This window comes from Mobula hypostoma, chromosome 6 (assembly GCF_963921235.1).
Source record: "Mobula hypostoma chromosome 6, sMobHyp1.1, whole genome shotgun sequence".
Taxonomy (NCBI): domain Eukaryota; kingdom Metazoa; phylum Chordata; class Chondrichthyes; order Myliobatiformes; family Myliobatidae; genus Mobula; species Mobula hypostoma.
Window position 1 is genome coordinate 33,680,179 of NC_086102.1, and position 22,309 is coordinate 33,702,487.

At 42.5% G+C, this 22,309-nt stretch overlaps 1 protein-coding gene across 12 annotated transcripts in view; it reads right to left on the reverse strand.

Moving 5' to 3' along the window:
- The window catches only part of LOC134347918 (type 2 lactosamine alpha-2,3-sialyltransferase-like), a 138,402-nt gene that overhangs the window by 2,800 nt on the left and 113,293 nt on the right, over positions 1–22,309 (reverse strand). For all 12 annotated transcript variants that reach the window (XM_063050538.1, XM_063050546.1, XM_063050547.1 and 9 more), the window contains 5 exons: positions 21,112–21,175; positions 13,234–13,329; positions 11,965–12,151; positions 5,186–5,323; positions 2,821–2,973 (listed from right to left, as the gene is read on the reverse strand). In XM_063050538.1, the coding sequence (XP_062906608.1) occupies positions 2,821–2,973; positions 5,186–5,323; positions 11,965–12,151; positions 13,234–13,329; positions 21,112–21,175 (638 nt within the window). The remainder of the gene's footprint in view (positions 1–2,820; positions 2,974–5,185; positions 5,324–11,964; positions 12,152–13,233; positions 13,330–21,111; positions 21,176–22,309) is intronic.

Sequence of the window (22,309 nt, forward strand, 5' to 3'; positions counted from 1 at the left end):
AATTACATAAGAGGCCATGTCCACTTTGCTGGAAGTTTTCCTTTAAAATGTCTTTGATATTACAAGCAGTATTCTGTCCACCCACTAAAATGTAAGAATGTTATCAACATTAAATTCTCTCATTAAATTCGATATAAAATAGTGGTTTTTCAAAATCCCTTCCAATTTAAAATTAATCCATTTACTTTGAGCCAGATTTGCTGTAAAACCATACAAGTTCACCCTTCTCCTGACAGATCAATAGTGAATGCGTTACCAGTTTTCAGATGTTAGAAGTCACATACTGTAATTACAAGACTAAGAGTCCACACCAGTCTCATTTTTCATCCCATGTTATAAACCAGCTGAGGGAAAATAAAAAAAGGAATCTTGATATGAAAGTTTGTCTCAGTTCCTGTTACTATGAAACGTTGTGGTGCTGTTGGTTCTTATGTAAGCACCACACAGACTGCACTCATGATCAGGATTAACTGCTAATCACTGTATTGACCACATTAACTGCTGTTCTACCATGTGCTCAATAAATCAGCACCATAAGGGATTTAACGTTCATTCTGTGTATTCTACCTCTCAAGTAACATTGCAAATCACAAATTTGGGTTTGCCTTTAAAATAGTAATTTCTCTCAGTCATCAGAGAAGGACTACATTGACGACTACGTTGGTGCTGCTTCCTGCACCCATGCTGAGCTTGACAATTTCATTGACTTTACTTCTAACTTCCACCCAGCCCTCAAATTCACTTGGTCTATCTCGGACACTTCTCTCCCCTTTCTCCATCTCTCGGTCTCCATCTCTGGAGACAGACTGTCCACTGACATCTTCTACAAACCCACTGACTCTCATAACTACCTCAACTATACCTCTTCCCACCCCGCCCATCCATTCCCTATTCCCAGTTCCTCCGTCTCTGCCGCATCTGCTCCGAGGATGAAGTTTTCCATTCCAGGACATCTCAAATGCCCTCTTTCTTTAAGGATCGTGGTTTCCCTTCTGCTGTCATCAGTGATGCCCTCACCCGCATCTCCTCCATTTCCCGCACTTCGGCTCTCACCCCATCCTCCCGCCACCACAACAGGGACAAGAGTTCCCCTTGTCCTCACCTACCACCCCACTAGCCTCCGGATCCAACACATTATCCTCCGCAACTTCCGCCACCTTCAACAGGACCCCACCACTAAGCACATCTTTCTCTCTCCACCCCTTTCTGCCTTCCGCAGGGATCGGTCCCTCCGCGACTCTCGGGTCCACACGTCCCTCCCCACAGATCTCCCACCCAGCACTTATCCCTGTAAGCGCAAGTGCTACACATGTCCCTACACCTCCTCTCTTGCCACCATTCAGGGCCCCAAGCAGTACTTCCAAGTGAGGCAACACTTCACTTGTGAGTCTGTTGGGGTCATCTATTGCATCCGGTGCTCCCGGTGTGGTCTCCTCTACATCGGTGAAACCCGACGCAGATTGGGGGACCGCTTCGTCAAGCACCTCCGCTCCGTCCGCCACAACAGACAGGATCTCCCAGTAGCCACCCACTTCAACTCTGCTTCCCATTCCCATTCAGATATGTCCATACATGGCCTCCTCTACTGCCATGATGAGGCTAAACTCAGGCTGGAGGAGCAACACCTCATATACTGTCTGGGTAGTCTCCGGCCTCTGGGCATGAACATTGAATTCTCCAACTTCCGGTAATTCCCTCCCCCTCCCTTCCCCTATCCCTATGTCACTCTGCCCCCTCCCCCAGCTGCCTATCACCTCCCTCTTGGTTCCGCCTCCTTCTACTACCCAATGTGTTTTCCCCTATTCTTTCTTCACCTTTCCTGCCTATCACCTCCCTGCCTGCCTTCCCCCACCCCTTTATCTTTCCCCTTACTGGTTTTTCACCTGGAACCTACCAGCCTTCTCCTTCCCACCCTCCCCCCACCTTCTTTATAGGGCCTCTGCCCCCTCCCCCTACAGTCCTGACGAAGGGTTCTGGCCCGAAATGTCGACCGATCTTTTCCACTGATGCTGCCCGACCTGCTGAGTTCCTCCAGCGTGTTGTGAGTGTTGCTTTGACCCCAGCATCTGCAGATTATTTTGTGTTTTCGGAGAGAAGGAATATTGCAGCAGTTTAGTTAAATTTGTGGCCTTCTCACATCCATCTCAAGGTTTTGGGTACAAGCTCTGTTAATATCCCCACTGGCAAGTTCTGATAGGGAGGTGTTGTTGACAGTGGGAATGTTTGTTCCCACAAGATCGGATCCCTCTTCAGCCACCAAAAGCAATTAACTGACCTGTACCTCACTGAGGTTTTTAGAAGTTAGTGGTGGAAAAAATGCCGTGACTTTTGTGACCCATATTTCATAGCATTTCAATGCATGCAAATTATATGTACATTTCTGAGGGGAATGATAAGGAAATGAACAGAAAGGAATAGAGGGAAATGGACCTTGTGCAGGCAGATGGGATTAGTTTTGACTGGCATCATGGGCCTAACACCCTATTTCCGTGCTGTTCTATGAAACTGCCTTCAGTATTTGAATTTTGTCAAAGAAAGTAAGTAAACATTAGAGAATTATCTTGCATATTTGTGTCATTTAGAAGCTGGAATTTTCTGTATAACTGCTATATAGACTTCAACAAGCATGCGACATGGATACAGCCATCCCCACGTACCAGTTCTAACTGCAGAAATTTACCCCTGTCCAGCTTTGCTGACCTCTGGAGCTGTTGCAAAGTACAAAGTATTCAGTTTCCCCAAAATGAAAAGCCTTCTATGTAAATCTTAACAAGTTTCCAAAAGCTATGACAAAAAAACCTTCTTTATTTGGAGACCTACCTTTTTCATGGCTGACATAATTTCTTTTCCATAATAATGTAAAGTGCTATTAGGATTCTTAGCATCATATTTGAAGCCAGCTATATGAACCTCATCACACATGGTAAAAGCCATCGATATTGCAATGATTCCAGTGGTTGGGTATTGAGGTGGCTGTCAGAAACGAGAAATAAAAATATACTTGCAGGGGCTTAAGGAAATCAACATCCTAGCAGAACTGATGAAAAGCATGAAGCTACTCAGTGAAAATACTATACTTCAAATGTCGGTGAATGAATGAAAAGGATTTTGATCCAATTCCCAGTGTGGATCATCATCACCAGAACAAAGCTGATCTCTACACTCAGTGCAATATACACAAAATACTGGGGGAACTCAGCAGGCCAGGCAACATCTGTGGAAAAGAGTAGAGTCAATGTTTTGGGCCGAAACCCTTCGGCGGGACTGGTCTTGGCCTGGAACGTCGACTGTACTCTATTCCACGGATGCTACCTGGCCTGCTCAGTTCCTCCAGCATTGTGTGTGTGTGTTGCTCAGATTTCCAGCATCTGCAGATTTCCTCTTGTTTCTGATCGAACTCTGCACTCAGTGCCACTTGGTCAGGTAATCCCTGTACTTAATGAAGTGGCCACTGACTGCACGTCTGTGGTCTCCTGCTGCTGTAACCCAGCCACTTCAAGGTCCAACATGTTGTGCATTCAGAGATGCTCTTTTGCACACCACTGTTGTAACACGTGGTTATTTGAGTTACTGTCGCCTTCCTGTTAGTTTGAACCAGTCTGGTCATTCTCCTCTAACCTCTCCCATTAATACAGCAATTTCACCCATAGAATTGCCACTCACTGTACACTTTTCACACCATTCTCTGTAAACGTTAGATTGCTGTGCATGAAAATTCCAGGAGATCAGCAGTTTCTGAGATACTGAAACCACCCTTCATGGCACTAACGATTATACCACGGTCAAAATCACAAAGATCACATTTCTTCCTCACACTGATGTTTGGTCTGAACAACAACTGAACCCCCTGACCATGTCTGCATGTTTCTCTGCATGGAGTTGCTGCCACATGATTGACTGATTAGATATTTGTATTAACAAGTAGGTGGCTAACTGAGTGGCCACTGAGTATATGTGGCAGACTTAATATTGACTAAGCTTACCAACAATGCAATTATGATTTCCTCTTAGGTGCCTTTAAAGTCTGATAATTGACCAATATGGTTGTGGGTTTATGCAAATAGCATAAAGTTTTATCATGGTTTTCATGAGTAAAGCAATGCCTTGGCTTCTCTAAAAAGCAATGGAGTAAGGTGAAAACTCAAAATAAATAATTTTTTAAAAACCACAAAAATGGTATCACATGAATTGCCTAAACGAACAATTGTGAAATGATGAATATATCAGAGACATTCAGTACTTCTATTCAGTGGTGTATAAATCGGTTGTTTAAAGAGTGGCAATCATTGCCACTTAAATAGCCAAGAGACTACAGACACAAGGGATCCTTCAGATGCTGGAAATCTTGAACAACGCACAAAAAATGCTGGAGGAACTCGGCAAGTCAGCCAGCAACTATGGAAGGGAGTAAACAGTCGATGCTTCTGGTCAAAACCCTTCATCAGGACCGGAAAGGAAGGGAAAGCCAGAATAAGAGCATGGAGGAGGGTGAGGAGTACAAGCTAGAAAGTGAGGAGATGAGAGGTGATATGTGGAAGAGGTAGCATGTTGAAGAAGGTGGAAGAGTGGTAAGAGTACAAGCTGGAAGGTGATAAGTGAAACCCGGTGAGGATGAAGTAAGCAGCTGGGAGGTGATATGTGGAAGAGGTAACGTGCTGAAGAAGATCAAATACAAAAGGAGATCTCATTGAAGCTTGGAAGAAATAGAAAGAGGACGGGACTCAAGGGAGGTGTTGGGCCGGTGAGGAAAAAAAATGGAGTGAGAGGGTAACTAGAATCTTCTGGTAAGAGCTTTCTGCAGTACATTGAAGCACACATGAAATCTGAGGTATATCTGAAATTTTCCAGACTTAAGTACATATGAGGCAAGTAAGGGGGCTTCCAACATGTTCACATGAAAGAGAATGCAAACAAAAGCAATAGAGGAAATATTTGTCTCTTCATTACAAATCAGCTGAGGGTCTGAAAAAGCCTGCAATGTCGAAACTACTAAATGTTCAAAACTAGCACCTCACTAACATCCTTTCCCTTCTTCACACAAGGAAATAGTAATATTTTGAAGCCATTTTAGCTTCTAACATTTCAGAGTACATCAAAATGTCCAATTTTGATAATTTACTATGAATATTCTGATCTCACTCTTCCCTGACACTTTATATAGAAAACTGAACAGATACCAGCCTACCTTTGGCCGTCGAACCACTTTTGGAAGATTCAGTAATTTAAAAGCTGCTCTCTGGACAACAGAAGGGTTTAGTATCCTAATTTGAGTATTCTTATAAGCAAGATTCAAGGGTGGTTTTTTCCAGAAGCCACGCAAGGACTGTAATCAGGAAAAAAAAGCAGATCACCAAATAGTTTGCAAGCCTGCAAAATGATAATTATCTTATATTAACTTTCTACTTAAAAGGGAATTCAACTTAATTGACAGGGCCAACCTTTATGTATGCAAAGAATTTTCCAAGTTCACTGCAAGGTTCAGATTTGTTGATTTTTGTCAAATAAAATAAGTCAACAACAGACCTCAAAAGTTTCAGAAGGTCAATGCTGCACAGGGTCAACAAGTTTTCTTATTTTCTTTTTTTTTAAATTTTATTTTTATTTGGATAAGGAGTTCACAATTATCATGTGCTTTTTTCACACATATAACCTTTTCCATTTTTTTATATGTATAAAACTACAATTATTTATACATTCTTAAGTACACATTGAGATGATATAAAAGCAAAATAAACATTTAAATAGATAATTATGTACTGTGGTAAATCTAACCTATTAGGCTAAGTAATGAAATTAGTTGTTAAGAAAAATGGTAATAATAGTTTCCATACAACCCTTCTGGACCATTTCCACTGGTCCAAAATGTTGCATACAAGCCTATATACCAACCATTGTAGGTGTTTATATCCCAATTTGTTTGTGCTTGTTCCTGCCCGCAGACATAATTATCCAATCCCTATGTACTTATTTACTTAATTTTTTCATTTTTTTTTTATCCCTTTCCCAAATCTTTCCCGTTACTTGTGTTAATTCTCTATTTTCCAAAAAAAAACAACAAACATTTAGACTGGGGGTGCTTACGTTAGCAATATTACTGTGTTGATGAGAAGAGCAATATAAATCATTAGGAGAGTCATCTAAAGTCTGCTCGCATTGGGGTTATATATTCAATCCATTTATTCCAGATTTGATAAAATGTTTCTTTTTGAGTTCTCAGGGAGTAGGTCAACTTTTCCATTTTAAATATTTCCAAGATAATTTCGTACCAATCTTCTAACGTAGGTGGTATTGGATTTAGCCATTTTCTAGTGATTGATTTCTTACCAGCCGCTAAGAGGGCCTGCAGCAACTTTATATCTTCCTTCTGTTCAAGGAACAATACATGCCCCAAATAGAGCGTCTCAAAGTTCAGAGGTATCTGGGACCTAAGTACCTTACCTAATGTTCTATGAATACCTTCCCAAAATAGACTTAATTTAGGGCAATCCCAGACAATCTAAAAATGATTTGCCTCCTTGGAGTCGCACCTTCTCCAACACATCACATTTGTATCTTTATATTTTTCCTGATATGGGGTCTTGAAGTATCTTATAATGTTTTTCCAACAATGTTCTCTCCAAGTCAAAGAATTAGTCGAATTAAAGGTTTCTTATTTTCTACAAAGTTGCTGAGTTGTAGATCGGTAGAGAAAACAGAACATGCATTTGTAATCATTCTATGAGTAGTGAACAAAGGTCAATGGCCAAATAGCCAGAGGATGATGGGTGACTGTGACACAATTGTCCAGCAGAATTTTCCATTAGTTTAACAATTATATAGACTGTAACTCAGCCTGAGAGGATATAATAGCCCATACAAGTGTCTATGGTCAACATAAATTCAACTAGTATGCCACATATGCAACCAGTGTGGTTTGGTCAGAGACTGATTCAGGAAGACTATGAGACATAAGAGCAGAATTAGGCATTCAGCCCATCAAATCTGCTCCGTCATTTCAATCATGGCTGATCCTGGATCCCATTCAAACCCATACACTTGTCTTCTCACCATATCCCTTGATGCCCCAACCAATCAGGGATCTCTCAACTTCCACTTTAAATACACCCACGGACTTGGCCTCCACCACAGTCTGTGGCACAGCATTCCACAGATTCACCACTCTCTGGCTAAAAAAATACCCCCTTACTTCTGTTCTAAAGGGTCATCCCCCCCCCCATTTTGAGGCCGTGCCCTCTAGTTCTGGATACCTTCACCAGAGGAAACATCCTCTCCACATCCACCTTATCCAGCCCTTTCAACATTCGGTAGGTTTCAATGAGATCCCACACATTCTTCAAAATTCCAGTGAGTACAGGCCTAAAGCTGCCAAATGCTCCTCATACATTAACCCCTTCATTCCCAGAATAATCCTTGTGAACCTCCTGTGGCCCTCCCCAATGACAATACAACTGTTCTGAGATATGGGGCCCTAAACTGTTGATAATACTGCAAGTTCAGGCTGACTAGTGTATTGTAAAACTTCGGCATCATCCCCTTGTTTTCATAATCTATTCCCCTTGAAATAAATGGCAACATTGCATTTGCCTTCTTTCCACAAACTGTGAATTAACCTTCTGGGAGTCTTGCCCAAGGATTCCTAAGTCCCTTTGCACTTCTGATATTTGAATTTTCTCGCTATTTACATAATTGTCAGCACTATTGTTCCTATTGCCAAAATGCATTATCATACATTTCCCAACACTGTATTCCATCTGCCACTTTTTTGCCCATTCTTCCAATTTGTCCAAATCCTGTTGCAAGCACATTGCTTCCTTAGTACTACCTACAACTCCATCTATCTTCATAGCATCTGCAAACTTTGCCAGAAAGGGAGAGGGAGAGTGGGGGGGGGGGAGAGGGGGGAGAGTGCAGGGGAGTGGGGGGGAGTAGGGGGTACAGGGGGAAAGGGAGGGAGAGGGGAATGGGTTTTGCAGAAAGCAGGGAGAAGAGTTTAAAAAACACGGCACATTAGCGGCAGACCAATCGATTCACAACTCATTAGCAGGAGCAAGTAAAAATTAAGCAGGGTTGAAGCAGAGCGACCATTGTGTGAGTGGACCAGTGTAGGAGTGGGAACTTGAGGCTTTGACAGGAGGCACAGGTAAGTAGCAGGTAAAGCTTTTGTAGTGGTTGAATAAAAAGTAGCTAAATTAAAGTAGAGATGATGCAGGATCAGGTGATGTGCTGTAGCTGCATGATGTGGGAGCTGATGGACCCCGTGGTGGTTCCTGGTAACCACATCTGCAGCAAGTGTTGGCTGCTCGAGGAACTCAAGCTCAAAGTTGAGCTTCAAAACACTACGGCAGATCAGGGAACGGGAGAATCACCTGGATTCCTGGATTCCTGGTTTCAGGAGGTGGTCACACCCATTAGATTAGCTGCCTCAAATTCGGTCAGTGGTCAGGAACAAGAGGATGTGACTGAGACTGAGGCGGGTAATGGGATCCAAGAGACAGTGCTGGCGGAGCCTCAGCCCTTGAGCTTGTCAACAGGTCTGAGATTCTTGCTCCCTGTGTGGATGACAGTGGGGGCTGTAGGAAGGATGAACAACTCAGCTGTGGCACCATAGTTCAGGGAGCCAATCAAGAGGGGGAGAGAAGAGAAATGTGGTGGTAATTGGGGGATAATATAGTCAGGGGAATAGACAGAGTTCTCTGTTTCGAGGATACAGCATCCCAAATGCTGTGTTGCCTGCCTGGTGCCTGGGTTCAGGACATCTTATCTGACCTGCAGAGGAATTTGGAGTGGGAGGGGAAAGATCCAGTTGTCGTGGTTCATGTGGGTACCAATGGCATCGGTAGAACAAGGAAAGAGTTTCTGCTGAGGGAATTAGAGCAGCAAGGAACTCAATTAAAAGGCAGAACTGAAAAGGTAGTAGTCTCTGGAATACTACTTAAGCCACATGCCAATTGGCATAGGGTCAAGATGGTCAGAGAGTTAAATGCATGGCTCAAGGATTGGTGTGGGAGAAGTGGGTTTGAATTCATGGGAAACTGGCACCACTATTGGGGGAAGAGGGAGCTGTACCAATGGGACAGGCTCCACCTAAACCATGATGGGACCTGGATCCTAGCGAATCACATAACTAGAGCTGCGGATAGGGCTTTAACCTGAATAGTCGGGGGGGGGGGGCGCGTTCAACAGATTGTGGAAGCATGGATAAAGTAAAATAGAAAAGTGTGGATAAAGATAAAATGAAAGCAAAAGTCAAAAAAGAGTAAAGTAAGAGTGGAGTAAAGAAAAGTCAAGTGTAAAAGAGAAAAAGATTACAACATTTTAAAAGCACAATAATTGTAAGGGCACTTTAGTTGATTGCCTGTAGTATTCAAAACAAGGTCAGTGAACCTGTGGCACAAATCAGTGCAAAGGGGTATGAGTTAGTGGCCATTACAGAAACGTGGTTGCAGAGTGCAGAGGTTTGGAATTAAATGTCCAAGGATATGAGGTAATATGGAAGGATAGCCAGAAAGGTAAGGGAGGTGAGGTAGCGCTCTTAATTAAAGATGAGATCAGCTACGACTCGGTGATGTCCACAACTTCATACTGACCAATCTCTAATCACGCCGCGAGTTCATCCACCTTATTCTGAATGCTACGCACATTTAAATACAGCACCCACGGTTCTGCATTCTTTGCCCTTTTGAATTTTGCCTCTGTGGTACGACTTAACTCTTTGTTCTGTCTGCAGTTATACCCAATCATTGGCTTGTCCTTCCTTACATTCATGTTATATCCATCATCTATTTGTACTGCTGGCTCATCCTCAGCTCTATCAGACTGGTTCCCATCCTCTTGCCGTATTAGTTTCAACCACTCCTAATAGCTCTAACAAACCTACCTGCAAGGATATTGGTCCCCCTTAGATTCAAATGCAACCTGTCCCTTTTGTACAGGTCACATCTACCCCAGAAGAGGTCCCAATGATCCAGAAATCTGAAATCCTGCCTCCGCTGCAATTCTTCAGCCATGCATTTATCTGCCACCTCATTCTATTCCTATCCTCACTGTCGCGTGGCACAGGCAGCAATCCCAAGATTACTACCCTTGAGGTCCTGCTTTGTGGCTTCCTTCCTAACTCTCTGTATTGTTTTCAGGACCTCCTCCCTTTTTCTATCATGTCGTTGGTACCAATATGTACCATGACTTCTGACTGCTCACCCTCCCTTTTCAGGATATTGTGGACGTGTTCATAAATACTGTGGGCCCTGGCACCTGGGAGGCAAACTACTATCCGTATTTCTTTTTCACATCCACAGAATCGTCTATCTGTCCCCCTCACTATAGAGTCCCTATTACTGCTGCCATCCTCTTCAGTTTCCTGCCCTTATGAGCCACAGGGCCAGAGAGTGCCAAAGGCATGGCCACTGTTGCTTCCTCCAGGTAGCCCCACCCTCCCCAAACAATACTCAAAATAGGTAGATAGATAGATAGATAGACAGACATACTTTATTGATCCCAAGGGAAATTGGGTAAAATGGAGTACTTATTGTTAAGGGGGACAGTCACAGGGGTGCTCTGACATTCTCCCTTCCCTCTCCCGTCAGCCACCCATTTATCTGTCTCCTGTAGCCATGTGGTAACTACTACCCTGTAGTTCATGCCCATCACCGCTTCACTTTCCCTAACAAGCTGAAGGTCATCAAGCTGCAGCTCCAGTTCCCTAACACGGTCTCTGAGGAGCTGCATCTCGGTGCACCTGGTGCAGATGCGGCCATCGGGGAGGCTGTGAGTCACCCAGAGATCCCACATCTGACACCCAGAACAGAAGGGAACATGAAGCTCTGGTGGAGGCTCACACAGAAATTTAGTGAACGATATTATCACAATCAGGGTATAGGTTGTGGGAGGTGTGGAGAGATGAAGGTGGGAGGCAAGAATGAGAGAGAGACGATTTAGAGAGCAAGCTGACTGTGATTCACACCACCAACGGGAGCATATGGACGAAGAAGGGAAGAACTGTATCCTTCAGGTATTAGAGAACATGGGTGTAATCTGAATTTCCCCAAATCCTGGAGAGATGCGCAAAGACAAGAAAACTGCACAAGCACTGCCAGCATCCAGGAAGTGAGTGAGAAAGAAAAGAGGAGAATAAGACTACCCAGCTAATAACCATAGGTAGTGAAATACTTGCATCCATCATTAAGGATGTAATACCCAAACATTTAGACAATCAAAAGAGTCAATGGTTTTATATTACAGAAATCATATTTGATAAACTTAGTAGTTCTTTGAGGATATAACAAATGAAGTGGATTAAAAAGGAAACAGCAAGTACACTGTATTGGGATTTCCAAAAGGCACTTGGCAAGACGCCAATGTCACTGCACAAGATAAGAGAACATAGCGTTATGGTGGTTTAGGGTTATGGTGGTTAATCAAGAGTAAATGCAGAAGCTGGCATAAATAAGTAGCAAATAGTAACTAGTAAGATGCTGGAATCTCAGATATGTAGTATTTACATTACAAGCTGGCCGGCCAGTGGTGTAATATAAAAACAAAAAGTGACCTAAATGAAACACTGCAAGATTTTGAAGTGGACTGACAGGGTAGACAAAGAAAAGGCTTTTTCCCTACTATGTGTGTCTAGAACAATGCAACATTCTTTTAATGAGTGACGCATTACTTTTTAGACAAAAATGAGAAGGAATTTCATGTCTCTGAGAACCATGAATTTTTTGAATTCTCTACTCTGCAGAACTGTGGAGGTAGACTCATTGACGAGGAGGAAAAAAAAATCAGTTCACATGACAATGCGGCCAGATTTTTTTTAAGGCATCATACTACACAGGAATTCTGTTTTTTACACATTGTGGCATCTAGGTTCCTGTACCAAGTTCAAGTGAATAAATAAAAGATCAGCGATGGCTATCATTTGCATCCAAGATGAATATTGTTATGTTAAAAGGACAATTTCAATAAACTCACCACTTTCTTCTTTAAGAGCACTTCTTTCAACCATCTCAAATCTATAGACTTAAACGGAATGAAGACCATTGTTGTGTTGACATCATGCTGGCTAGGGTCATTAAAGAAGGATTCCGGGTAACAGAACCTAAATGTTGTCTTATTCCCAACATCATTTTCATATCCAATCACCGGGCCATTGTTTAATCTTAGAGGGAAGGGAGCAATAAGCCAAGTTAATAACTGTAGTAATTTTTCAAAATTCTGAACCCCCCTGCCTCCCATTCTGAAATCCTCTTGCTCCTACCAATTCACGTTTTCATGACCTACAAAGAAAATCAAGTTTTCATTGATAAGAATCTCAATCACACAGCTGATGTATAACTTTTTAAATAAAAATGGTCAGGGTGAACAAGAAGAACATATCTTCAGAAATGTGCCTTTTTTCCTAAAGATTAGTTCTAATCTCATTTGTTACAAAATATAAATATCATACTCTCTTGTCTATTAAAGCGCTAATTTTCACATCACTATTTTGTACAGTTACATGACAAGCATCAATGATCAATTCTCCAGATTCCAAAAACATCAACAAATCCAGAAATCTCTATGTTTTCATTTAAAAATTCATCCATCAGAATTGCTTAACACACACTTCAAGGCATTTAACTATCCATTGTTGGTCATTAAGCTTCCCAAAATTCTCTTTATACCCATGCCTTTGGTCTCCCTTTTAAGGCGTTATCTCTCTCTTAGAGCACTCAGATATTCTTAGGTACAACCGCAAGAAGCAGTCACTTTGCAAATGCCCATTAAGATGTTCTGTTCATTAAATAGTTCAATAGCACCATTTAATATTAGAGAATGTATACAATATACAGCCTTAAATTCTTGCTCTCCGCAGACATCCTAGAAACAGAAGAAAAATGTTGCATATTTCATGACAGAGGATTCATATGGAAACCTCAAGGACTCTGTTTTTAAAAAGTTATCAAAAACACAATGCAATCACAGCATAAAATAGCAGATTATGATTCTCACAATTACAGAGTAAGTACATGCATTTATAATAAAAGGGCAACAACTGAAATCTTTAAAGTGAACACCACTCCCAATAAGAAAAGGAATGTTTGCATTAACAAAATTGGAATAAATACCTTGGAAAAAAACGCTACTTATATACATCTAGCTTCATGATTTACAGTGTTTTATAATGAGAAATATTTCCAAAAAGCATGAGAATAAAATCAAGTAATTTGCTTCAGCTAACAATCTTGAGCCATAAAGTACCTGATGACAACATCGTAGGAGTTGATTTTTTCCCCCAAGTTCCGATTTCGAAGTACTCCTCCATTGCCAATAACAATACAACTTAGAAAAGAGGAGCTATTAAAGGGAGGAAACAAGCATCAAAAATACACTTCTGATTTATTGTCCGGAGAGAGCTTGAATCATAAACAAATACAAACTTGTGGGCAAAACTAGGAGCTACAAAAAGTTTAGAGCAATACCTCTGGCTAATGTTAAATCGTGTTGGTTTGACTAAGTTCGGCAATGTAAGATAATTTTTAAAAAGCATCTAATCATCTTTGTGCACAACAACCTAGTTGGTCGTCACCAAGCCTTTTCCCACTACTTTAACCAATCTAGGTACTTCTGCTCATTTTACACTGCTCTGTTTGGACATCCCAAGCCTCTTCCCCTGATAATTCATCATGCCATGAAGAGCCCCCACACCCCTATGCACTCTGAAAATTAATATGGGTCTTCCAACTCCCACAACCTAAAGAATTCCAAACACCACACATTCCATTCCTGTATGTTGTCAAACAGGAACAGGTTTTATTAAACTATTAAGCAATAAGAATTTTGAAAAAAATCTTTTAAATTAAGACCACTGGTTCTTCCTTTGATACAAGGATATCACTAGAAGTTCTTCTTCAAAAAGTAGTCAAACACTTTTTTCACACAAATTTGAGTGACAGCCACAACCTAATTGTAGCTCAACAGGAGAAAATCCGCAGACACTGGAAATCCAAGACAACACACTCAAAATGCTTGAGGACCTTGGCAGTCCGGCAACATCAGTGGAAATGAATAAACAGTCGATGTTTCTGGCTGCGGCCCTTCATTAGGACTGATTGTAACTAAATATAACTAACAGCCAAAATTCATCTCTTCAAAAGGGCATTTTATTCATTTTCTCAGATCTCTGAGACTGCAGTCAGCAGAAGAGACAACAATGAACCAGTCAAGGCAGTGTATTCGGATTTCATTAAAAAACACAAGAGATTCCGCAGACCTGAACTGCCAAGTTTCTCCAGCACTTGTATGTTGCTCATTAAACAAATATTAAGAGTGCAAGGGTTTGGAAGGAACAGTACAAACTGAGGATTTGTTGATAAACAGAAAAGGGATAGGAATAAGCAAATCATTTTTGGGATAAGAGATTGCAATTAGAGAAGTTGATCAGGAATCCAGGCTGGAGCTTCACTGGATGAGGGGATCAAATGTAACGTAACCAAGCTTGTTAGTAATACAACAGAAGATGGCAGTGTTGGTTGCGAAGAAGCTACAAGCAGCTTCAGGGGGATAAAAAGAGGATTAATGGATATCCTTGCAGATGCTGGAAATCCAGGGCAACACACACAAAATGCTGATGGAACTCAGTAGGTCAGGCAGCATCAATGGAAATGAATAAACAGTTGATGTTTCGGACTGAGATCCTTCATCAGGACTAGAAAGGAAGGGGACAGAAGCCAGAATAAGAATGGCGGGGGGCGGCGAGGACAAGCTAGAAGGTAATAGGTGAAGACAAGTGGGGAAGCAAGAAGTTGGGAGTTGAGAAGTTCCCAGTAAGAACAACTGGCTGTGGTAAATGGATATGGCAGATGGAAAGTAAAATATGGAAAGAATTCAACATGACATGGTTCACCTTTTCATATAGAAAAATATAAAGTCAACTTTTCTTTTTAAAATGATGACAGATTCCCCACTTAGAGTACTGTGCTCAGTTCTGGTTGCCTCACTACAAGAAGGATGTGGAAACCATAGAAAGGGTGCACAGGAGATTTACAAGGATGTTGCCTGGATTGGGGAGCATGCCTTATGAGAATAGGTTGAGTGAACTCGGCCTTTTCTCCTTGGAGCGACAGAGGATGAGAGGTGACCTGATAGAGGTGTATAAGATAATGAGAGGCATTGATCGTGTGGATAGCCAGAGGCTTTTTCCTAGGGCTGAAATGGCACACGAGAGGGCACAGTTTTAAGGTGCTTGGAAGTAGGTACAGAGGAGATGTCAGGGGTAAGTTTTTTTTTAAAATACAGAGAGTGGTGAGCATGTGGAATGGGCTGCTGGCGATGGTGGTGGAGGTGGATACAATAGGGTCTTTTAAGAGACTCCTGGATAGGTACATGGAGCTTAGAAAAATATAGGGTTATGGGTAACTTTAGGTAATTTCTAAGGGAAGGACATGTTCAGCACAGCTTTGTGGGCCAAAGGGCCTGTATTGTGCTGTAGGTTTTCAATAGAAAGGTGCTGTTGAGCGGAACCTGTGTGTCCTTGTACACAAATCACTGAAAATTAATGTGCCATTACAACAGGATATCAGAAAGGCAAATGGCACATTGGTTTTTATTGTTACAGGGTTCAAATACAAATAGAGACATATCTTATGAAGACCTGATCTGGAATGTTACGTTCAGGGACTAAAGAGGGAGTGGTAGGTAGAGTGCAAGAAAAATTCACAAGATTGAGACCTGGATGGCAAGTTGCTTTATGAGAAAGGGAATTTCCTGAACTCTCCACAGTTTAAAAGAAAGTTTTGGTCACTTACCTACAGGAAAGATGTTCGAATCAGAATCAGGTTTATTATCACCGGCATGTGATGTGAAATTTATTAACATCAGCAGCAGTTCAATGCAATACATAATATTGAAGAAGAAATAAATAAATAAATGTATTACAGTCTACGTGTACCGAATAGTATATGCCAAGAGTACAGAGAAAAATGATACGGTTGCTGCCAGTACTTATAGGGAAAGGTGGAACAGGTGAGGAGTTTATTCCCTGATGCACAGGAGAATGAGATGGGATTTAATAAAGGGATACAAAATTATGAAGGGTACAGGTAAGGCAAAAGCCAAGTAGGCCTCTTCCCTTGACATTGAGACTAAAACTAGAGGTCATAGGTTAAGGGTAAGGCATGAAGTATTCAAGGCAAACCTTAGGGGAAATTTCTTTACTCAGAGGGTGGTGTGAGTGTAGAAGGGCTGCCAGCTGAAGTGAGGAATACAGCTTGATTGCAACATTTAAGAGAAGATTGGATAACACATAGATGGGAGGGGTATGGAGGGTTATAGTCCAGCTGCAGGTTAATGGATCTAGGCATAATAACAATTCAGCATGGACTAGATGGGCTGGAGTGCTTGTTAGTGCTCTATAACTTGAGGAAATCCCTAGAAATGTATAAAACTCTTTAAAAGACCTGGTAGATACAGAACTCACGACAGTCTTGGCTGGCGTATTTAGAACACAGGTTCTTCATTCATAGAGTAATGGCTCAGTCACTCATGATTAAGATGGAGAAATTATTCAATAGAGTGTTGAAACCCTTTTTTATTGGGCGTCTCTAGAAATACGGTTGGTTAGCCCCTCGCTAACAAGCCAATGGAGAAAACCACCTTTTTTGAACAGTTAGTAGGAAAAAGAAAAGAAAAATAAATAAAAAGGGCCAATTACAGTTAACCCAGTTCAAATGTGCACAAGTTGGAGCTCATCTTGAAGTTGTCTGTAACTCACACACTGGACCCACGGTCTGCATGAAAGCACACACCACCTTCCGAATGTCACTCAGAATCCATCTTGAACAAATGGGCTCCCCCACGGGAGTATTGGTCCTTCCTCCTTAAAGCCATTCATCTGCACAAAGCACCTTGTGCAACAGGACGGCATCCTCAGCCATCTTCCCTCCTGTCTTCTCCCAGTTCCTGCCAAAAGGGCCTCAACCCACACCATCACCAAGAAACTCTTTACCCAGCATTTTCTAGAACCTTCTCCCAATTCCACCATCCTGACTGGCTGATGCAACTTTCCCAAGTTGAACAACGTAGCCCCTCATCTTTAGATCAAACCCAAACATGCTAAAAGCAGAACAGCTAAAATTAAATACCTATAGCATAGCAGTAAAAATCTTAACCAGGGCGTTACAGTTGTGACAAGAATACACATAGATGTTAGCTGTCCTGTGTGATCAGCAGTTGGTCTGCCACCTGTCTTCGGGAGAGAGAGAGATAAGGAACACAATGAAACAGCATCTGGAGATGTGTAATGAAGGGACGAGAGAGAGAGAGAGCTGTCTGGAGCGGCTCCCCCTTTGAACCTTGAACTGTTTGAAGTGATGGACAGGCGATCTGGAGATGTGTAATGAAGGGACAGGAGAGAGAGCTGTCTGGAGCGACTCCCCCTTTGAACCCTGAACTGTCTGAAGTGATGGACAGGCGATACCCCAGCAGGGGGATAAAAAGGGGCAGGTTCGCTAAGGCAACACACACATGACACCCGAGGTAACGAGACCCTGGAAGCGGTGCGCCTCTCACGAGTCGGTGGGAGGTACCGGACCTTAAATGCACAGGGTGGAAAGGTACGATCAGCGGGAACCCGGTGTGTGTCCACCCTCGCTTGGGTGCCGGGTTCACTGCAGAGGATCGACCGCATCTGGAGGAGGGGTCACAGACGGTGACCTCAGGTGACATTACAAAGGACCCGCCCGGAAAGCTGCTTGTGAGCAATATCGCCGATCTGTGAGTGGAAGCCATTTCTGAATGATCAGTCGTTCCCGTTCTCTCTCTCTCTCTCTCTCCCCCCACGTTGTCCATCGCCATGGCAACGATTACTGCAAACTGAACTACTAAATTGGACTGAACTTTGTGTCACTTTGAAATTGGTCATTTACCCCTAGACAACGATAGAGCTTGATTGGTGCTGTTATCTTAATTCTGTGCACATGTGTGTTTATCATTGCTGAACTGTTGCATTTATTATCCTTTCGATTACTGTGTTGCTTGTTTCTTTAATAAAACTTTCTTAGTTCTAGTAATCCAGACTCCAACTGAGTGATCCATTTCTGCTGGTTTGGCAACCCAGTTACGGGGTACGTAACACAGTGCAGTGAATAAACATAGGGCAGGACAGTACAAGACAGGAAAATGGCGTTCAGCCCACAACGACTGTGCCAAACACAACACCAAATTTAAATAAATTTCTCTTGCCTGTACCTGTTTCACATTCCTTCATTCCCTGCATATTCAGGTGCTTGGCTAACAGCTTCTTATCACTATTGTGTCTGCTTTCATCACTCACACCCCAGCACACCCCATCAGCAATCCATTCCAGGCACCTATCCCTGTGTAAAAACAACTTACCCACACATACCGTGTCCTTTAAGCTTTCCCCCTCCCACTTTAAGAGCATGTCTTCTAGTATTTGACATTTCTATCATGGGATTATTTGGAATTTTTCCATCCAACACGACTGTGGAGATTTGATTCACAACAGAGATCAATGATTTTAAGGCACTGAAGGAATCAGAGTTAACCAGCAACATGGCAAAGATGCACAAGTTGATCTCATTGCCCAGCCATCTCTTCCCTATTTCCTGCATTCAGCCCATATCTCTGCAAACCCTACCCCAGCAGATATCTATCCATATGTTCTGAAATGATACTACGGTGCATGTTTCAATCATTTCTACTGGCAGCACATTCAGTATGTTCAGCACCCTTTATAAGACCATAAGACATAGGAACAGAATTATACCATTTGGCCCATCTAGTCTGCTCTGCCATTCAATCATGGATGATGTATTATCCTGCTCAAGCCCATTCTCTTGCCTTCGCTCCATAACCTTGGAAGCCTTTACTAATCATGAACCTATCAATCTCTGCTTTAAATATACCAAATGACTGGGTCTCTACAACTATCTATGTTAACTATGGGCCTTTTAAATCCTCAGGTCCCTTTTAAATCTTTCCCATCTCACTCTAAACCTATGACCCCGACTTGGGGAAAAGATTTACCATTCACCTTATCTATGTCTCCTATAATTTTAAACACTTCTGCAAGGCCACCCATCATTCTGCTACATTCCAAGGAATAAAGACCCTGCTGGGCCACTCCCTCCCTGCAACTTGGGTGTTCCAGCACTGGCAACATCCTTGTAAATATTTTTCTGTGCAAATTCCAGTTTATCCTATAACAAGGTGACCAAAAATGTACAAATCAAAAACTATGGATTTAATACAGAAAAATGTTAGGCCAATCTCATAGATTAAAGATGGTGTGTAGACTGGTTTTAGCTCATAATTTCTATGCTTTGTAGAGCACCTCTGCTCCATCCACCAAAAGCAGGATTTCCCAGTGGCCAACCATTTTAATTCCTATCCCCATTCTCATTCTGATGGTCCATGGCCTCCCTTTCTGCTACGATGAGGCCACTCACAAGATGGAGGAGCAAACACTTCATATTCCATCAAGGTAGCCTTCAATCTGATGGCATGAACATCAATTTGTCCTTCCAGTATTTTTTCTCTTCCCCTTCCTTCTTCTTTTCCCTACTCTAGTCTCTTACCTTTTTCCTTACCTACCCATCACTTCCCCCTGGTGCCTTCTTCCCTTTCTCCCATGGTCCACTCTCCTCTCCTATTAGATTCCTTCTTCTCCGTCCCTTTACCTTTCCCACCCACCTGGCTTCATCTACTACCTTCTAGCTACTCCTCCTTGCCCTCCTCTCGCTTTTTTATTCCAACATCTTCCCCCTTCCTTTCCAGTCCTGATGAAGACTCTCAGCCTGAAATATTGACTCCTTCCCCATTCTCAATCTCTCTGTCACCATCTCTGGACACAAGCTGTATACCAACATTCTTTATAAACCTACCGATTCCCACTGCTATTTTGACTATAGCTCTTTCCACCCTGTCTCTGGCAAAAATACTATTTCCTTTTCTCAGTTCCTTTGTCTCTGCTGCATCAATTCCCAGGATGAGCCTTTCCTTTCCAGGATATCAAAGATTCCTCATGTTCCTCGTGTCCTTACCTACCACCCATGGGCCTCTCCAACCAACACACAATCGAACATTTTTAAGCTCCCACCCCCTCCCCACTTTCCACTGGGATTGTCCCTCTGTGATTCCCTTGTCCATTCCTCCCTCCCTATTAATCTGTCTCCAGGCACATCCCCGCAAGCAGCCAAAGTGCCATACCTGCCCATTCACTTCTTCCCTCACATCTATATGGGGCCCCAATCAGTCCTTCTAGGTTGGGCAACACTTCACCTGCAATTCTGCTGGGATCATCTATTGTACCCAATGCTTCTGATACGGCCTCGTCTACACTGGATACACTTCATTGAGCAGTTTCGCTCCACCTACCAAAAGTGGGACTTCCTGGTGACGCAACATTTTAATTCCCATTCCCACATGACAGTCCATGGTCTCCTCCTGTGGCATGATGAGGCATGCTTATGGTGGAGGAACAACACCATCTTATGTTACGTCAGGGAAGCCTCCAAACTGATGGCATGAATATCAATTTCTCATTCCAATATAAAAAAATTCTCCCTCTCACTCTTCTTCTATTCTCCACTGTGGCCTCTTACCTCGTCTTACCTGCCTATTACCTCCACCTGGCCCCTCCTTCTTCCCTTTCTCCTATGGTCCACTCTCCTCTCCTATTAGATTCTTTCCTCTCCAGCCCTTTACCTTTCCCACCCAATCAACTTCCCCTTCTAGCTATCCTCCTTCCCCTCCTCCCACTTTTATTCTGGCAATTTCCCCTTTCCTGTCCGGTCCTGAAGAATGTTCTCAGCCTGAAAGGTTGACTGTTTTTTCACTCTCGTAGATGCTGCCTGGCCTGCTGAGTTTCTCCACATTTATGTCAGTTGCTTTGGATTTCCAGAGTCTCTTTTGTTTCTCTCGTTTTTAATGACCTTGTTGGTGCTCCTTCCTACTCTGTTACTTTGTCTACCTCTGTCCTCGTCCCACTCCATGAAAGGCTTTGACCTCTACCACTCTCCACGTCAAAAAGGGGTCATGGGTCCACATTATATATGCACTGAAGCTGCAATTTCTGTTAAATACAGGGTCCAAAATTAAATTGGAAAGTTCACCCACTTCTTCAGTTGATCGGGAAGATCACAACGCTGCAAGCTTCCAAGAGCTTCTTGGAAATACCTTTCTGGAAAATAAATAGAAAATCTATATGTTGAAAAACTGGATGAAGCACCATCAAGCAATGCCAGCAATGAAATGAAATTCAGTTCAACATCAAAGTGTAACAAACATAAAAGGAGATAGAAACACATCAGTTTAATACAGCAAAATGCTATGCTGATAGGTTTCTAGATCTGTCTTCAAGAAAGAGGATGTGCTGAAACTTTTGAGAAGTATTAGGATGGATAAATCCCTGGGGCCAGACGGGATATACCCCAGATTACTTCAGGAAGTGAGGGGAGAGATAGCTGCACCTTTGGCAATGACCTTTGCATCCTTACTGCCCGCAGGAGTGTCAGATGATTGGAAGGTGGCAAATGTTATTCCTCTGTTCAAGAAAGGTAATAGGGATAACTGGGAATTATTGATCAGTGACTCCTTGACCCAATGATTTGTCCTCCATAAGCATCTGTAGCAATGACAGGCCTTTTAAATATTCAGGGCCTTTTTAACTCTTTACCCTCTCACCCCAAACTTCTGCCCCTAATTCTAAACTCTTCTTTTTAAATACAGAGGTAGTGGTACAGGCATAAGTTTGGGGAAGTCCAGAACGAGGGGTCACAGTTTGAGGATAGAGGGGAAGCCTTTTAGGACCGAGATTAGGAAAAACTTCTTCACACAGAGAGTGGTGAATCTGTGGAATTCTCTGCCACAGGAAACTGTTGAGGCCAGTTCATTGGCTATATTTAAGAGGGAGTTAGATATGGCCCTTGTGGCTATGGGGGTCAGGGGGTATGGAGGGAAGGCTGGGGCGGGGTTCTGAGTTGGATGATCAGCCATGATCATAATAAATGGCAGTGCAGGCTCGAAGGGCCGAATGGCCTACTCCTGCACCTATTTTCTATGTTTCTATGTTTCTATATACATCAGGGACATTTTAAGAGCCTCTTATATAGGCACAGGAATGATAGAAAAATGGGGGGACTATGTGGGAGAAAAGGGTTAGATTGATCTTGGAGGAGATTAAAGTGAATGCACAACATCATGAGCTGAACAGCCTGTACTGCAATGTGTTGTTCAATTCACATTAAGGAATATTAATTTGAGTATCAAATAAAAATTTAACACACCAGATGGTAATTCTCTGCTGTGACCTATA